At 74.5% G+C, this 2,385-nt stretch overlaps 1 protein-coding gene across 1 annotated transcript; it reads left to right on the forward strand.

The window, feature by feature from the left end:
* Positions 1-1,112: 1,112 nt before the first annotated feature.
* Positions 1,113-1,334, forward strand: EMIHUDRAFT_48495 (hypothetical protein; the record flags this gene model as incomplete). The annotated part of the gene is made up of 1 exon (XM_005773592.1): positions 1,113-1,334. A coding segment is annotated over one exon (222 nt), but the record flags the coding sequence as incomplete, so codon positions are not given.
* Positions 1,335-2,385: the final 1,051 nt, after the last annotated feature.

Below are 2,385 nucleotides of genomic sequence, written 5' to 3' on the forward strand. Positions count from 1 at the left end.
CGAGGCCAGCTTTGGCGCGAGCAGCCTCTTTGATGCAAGCCAGGAGGCAGCGTCCGCGGGCAGCAACGGGCACGCGGCTGCGGAAGAGGCCGCGGCAAAGGCGGCTCGCGAGGCGGCGGAGCGCCAGGCGGCGGAGGAGGAGGCGGCGGCCGAGGAGGCGCGCTGGGCGGAAGAGGAGGCGGCGGCCGAGGCCGCCGCCGCCGCCGCCGCCGCCGCTGCTGCTGCTGCCGAGGCGGAGGCGGAGGCTGCCCGCCTGGCGGCTGCAGCGGCCGCGGAGGAGGAGGCGCGGCGGGAAGCCGAGGAGGCGGCGGCAGCTGCCGCTGCAGAGGCGGAGGCTGCACGCCAGGCCGAAGCGGCGGCGGCCGAGGCGGCTGCTGCCGAGGCGGCTGCTGCCGAGGCGGCTGCTGCCGAGGCGGCTGCTGCCGAGGCGGCTGCTGCCGAGGCTGCGGCGGCGGAGGCTGCGGCGGCGGAGGCTGCGGCGGCGGAGGCTGCCAAGGAGTCCCCGCTGGGCGTGTCCTCTCTCTTCGAGGGACAGGAGCCCGGCGCAGACGTCTCCTCCGGCTCAGGCTGGCCGTCCGACTACTCAGGGCTTGGCCAGCCCGGCCTTGGCCAGCCCGGCCACCAGCCTGGCCTGTCCCCTGCCGGCGAAGGCGAGAGGGGGGAGGGGGAGGAGCAGGTTGGTGCGACCGACGAGGCGGGCGAGTGGGGGACGGACCAGACGCCCGACGGGCACACGTACTGGTTCAACTACGTGACGGGCGAGTCGCGTTGGACGCCCCCTGACGAGGACGAGGCAGCAGACAGTTCCGAGACACTTCCGAGACCGCCACCGCCACCGCCACCGCCACCCGCCACCGCCACCGCCACTCTACGTGCACCGCCGCCGCCCTCGGCACGTGACATCCGCCCGCTGACACGCCCGCGACACGCCCACGCCGCGTCTGCAGGCGGCCCCTGCAGAGGAGCTGGCGGAGTCTGACGGCCTCTTCCCCGCGCCGGGCGAGAACCTTCCCTGAACCTTCTCTGAGCCTTCTCTGAACCTTCCTGTAGGCCTCTTCCACGCGCCGGGCGAGAACGGGCACGGCGGCGCGCAGGAGGGGTACGCGGCGGAGGGGTACCCGCAGGAGGGGTACCCGCAGGAGGGGTACCCGCAGGAGGGGTACCCGCAGGAGGGGTACCCGCAGGAGGGGTACCCGCAGGAGGGGTACCCGCAGGAGGGGTACCCGCAGGAGGGGTACCCGCAGGAGGCGGAGTACGCAGCGGAGGGGTACCCGCAGGAGGGGTACCCGCAGGAGGGGTACGCGGGCAGCGGCGAGTACCCGCAGGAGGGGTACGCGGCGGAGGGCGAGGCGCCGCAGGGGGAGTGGGTGCAGGAGACCACGGCAGAGGGGGAGGCGTACTGGTACAACACGCTGACGGGCGAGTCCTCCTGGGAGCCGCCGCCCGGCGCGGCACAGCCCGAGGCCGAGCCGCAGCAAGCCGAGCCCGCCCAGCAGGCCGAGCCGGAGCCGGCGCCTCACCCGCCGCCCGAGGCACCCCTTCCTTTCGACGAGCCTCCGGCCGCCGACTCGCTGTCGTTCGGCGAGGCGCCGCCGGCCGCAGACAGCGCGCAGGCCGGGGGCGCGCCGGAGCCGTCCGCCGGCCAAGTCGTCTCCGCGCCGGCTTCGGACCCTAGATGCTTGACTACGTATTCCTGTACCCCAACCAGCACTCGAGAGAACACGTGCTCCGCTGCCTTCCGCTGCCTTCCGCTGTAATCTCACTGTACTCCCACTGTACTCCCACCCGTCGTCTTCACGCGGTGCTCCTGAACACGCTGCACAAGACCCCGTCTTCCCGCCCTCATGTCGGCGTATGCAGCACGCAGGCTCTGTCGTGGCGGGTCCTTCTCTGAACCTTCTCTGAACCCTCTCTGAACCTTCCTGCAGGCCTCGGACGATAGCGACTCCCTCGTCGCCTCCTTCCTTGGAGGCAGCCCGCCCAACGTGCCGCTCCTCGCGACCGCCGCTGCACCTCCCGCCCCTCCCGCCCCTCCAGCCGCACCAGCCGCGCCCGCCGCGCCCGCCGCGCCCGCTCCTCCCTTCGCCGCCGCGCCCGCCCTCCCCGTGGCCGCCGCGCCCCCGCCGGCCGCCGCCGCGCCCGCGCCGCCGCTCCCGGCTGAGGAGGGCGTCGCGTCGGACCTGGAGAGCTGGCTCGCAGACGGTGAGCTCCGGCTCCCTCCCCTCGCGGCGGCGGAGGACGCCTCCCTCCTCGCAGAGTACCCCGGCCCGCTCGACGAGGCGCGGAGATCGGCCGAGAGATGAGCCACATCGCCCGAGGCCCCCCGAAGGCCCCCCGAGGCCCCCCCGAGAACCCCCCCAAGAACACCCCAAGATCCCCCCGAAA

Source organism: Emiliania huxleyi, assembly GCF_000372725.1.
Source record: "Emiliania huxleyi CCMP1516 unplaced genomic scaffold EMIHUscaffold_333, whole genome shotgun sequence".
Classification (NCBI taxonomy): Eukaryota; Haptophyta; order Isochrysidales; family Noelaerhabdaceae; genus Emiliania; species Emiliania huxleyi.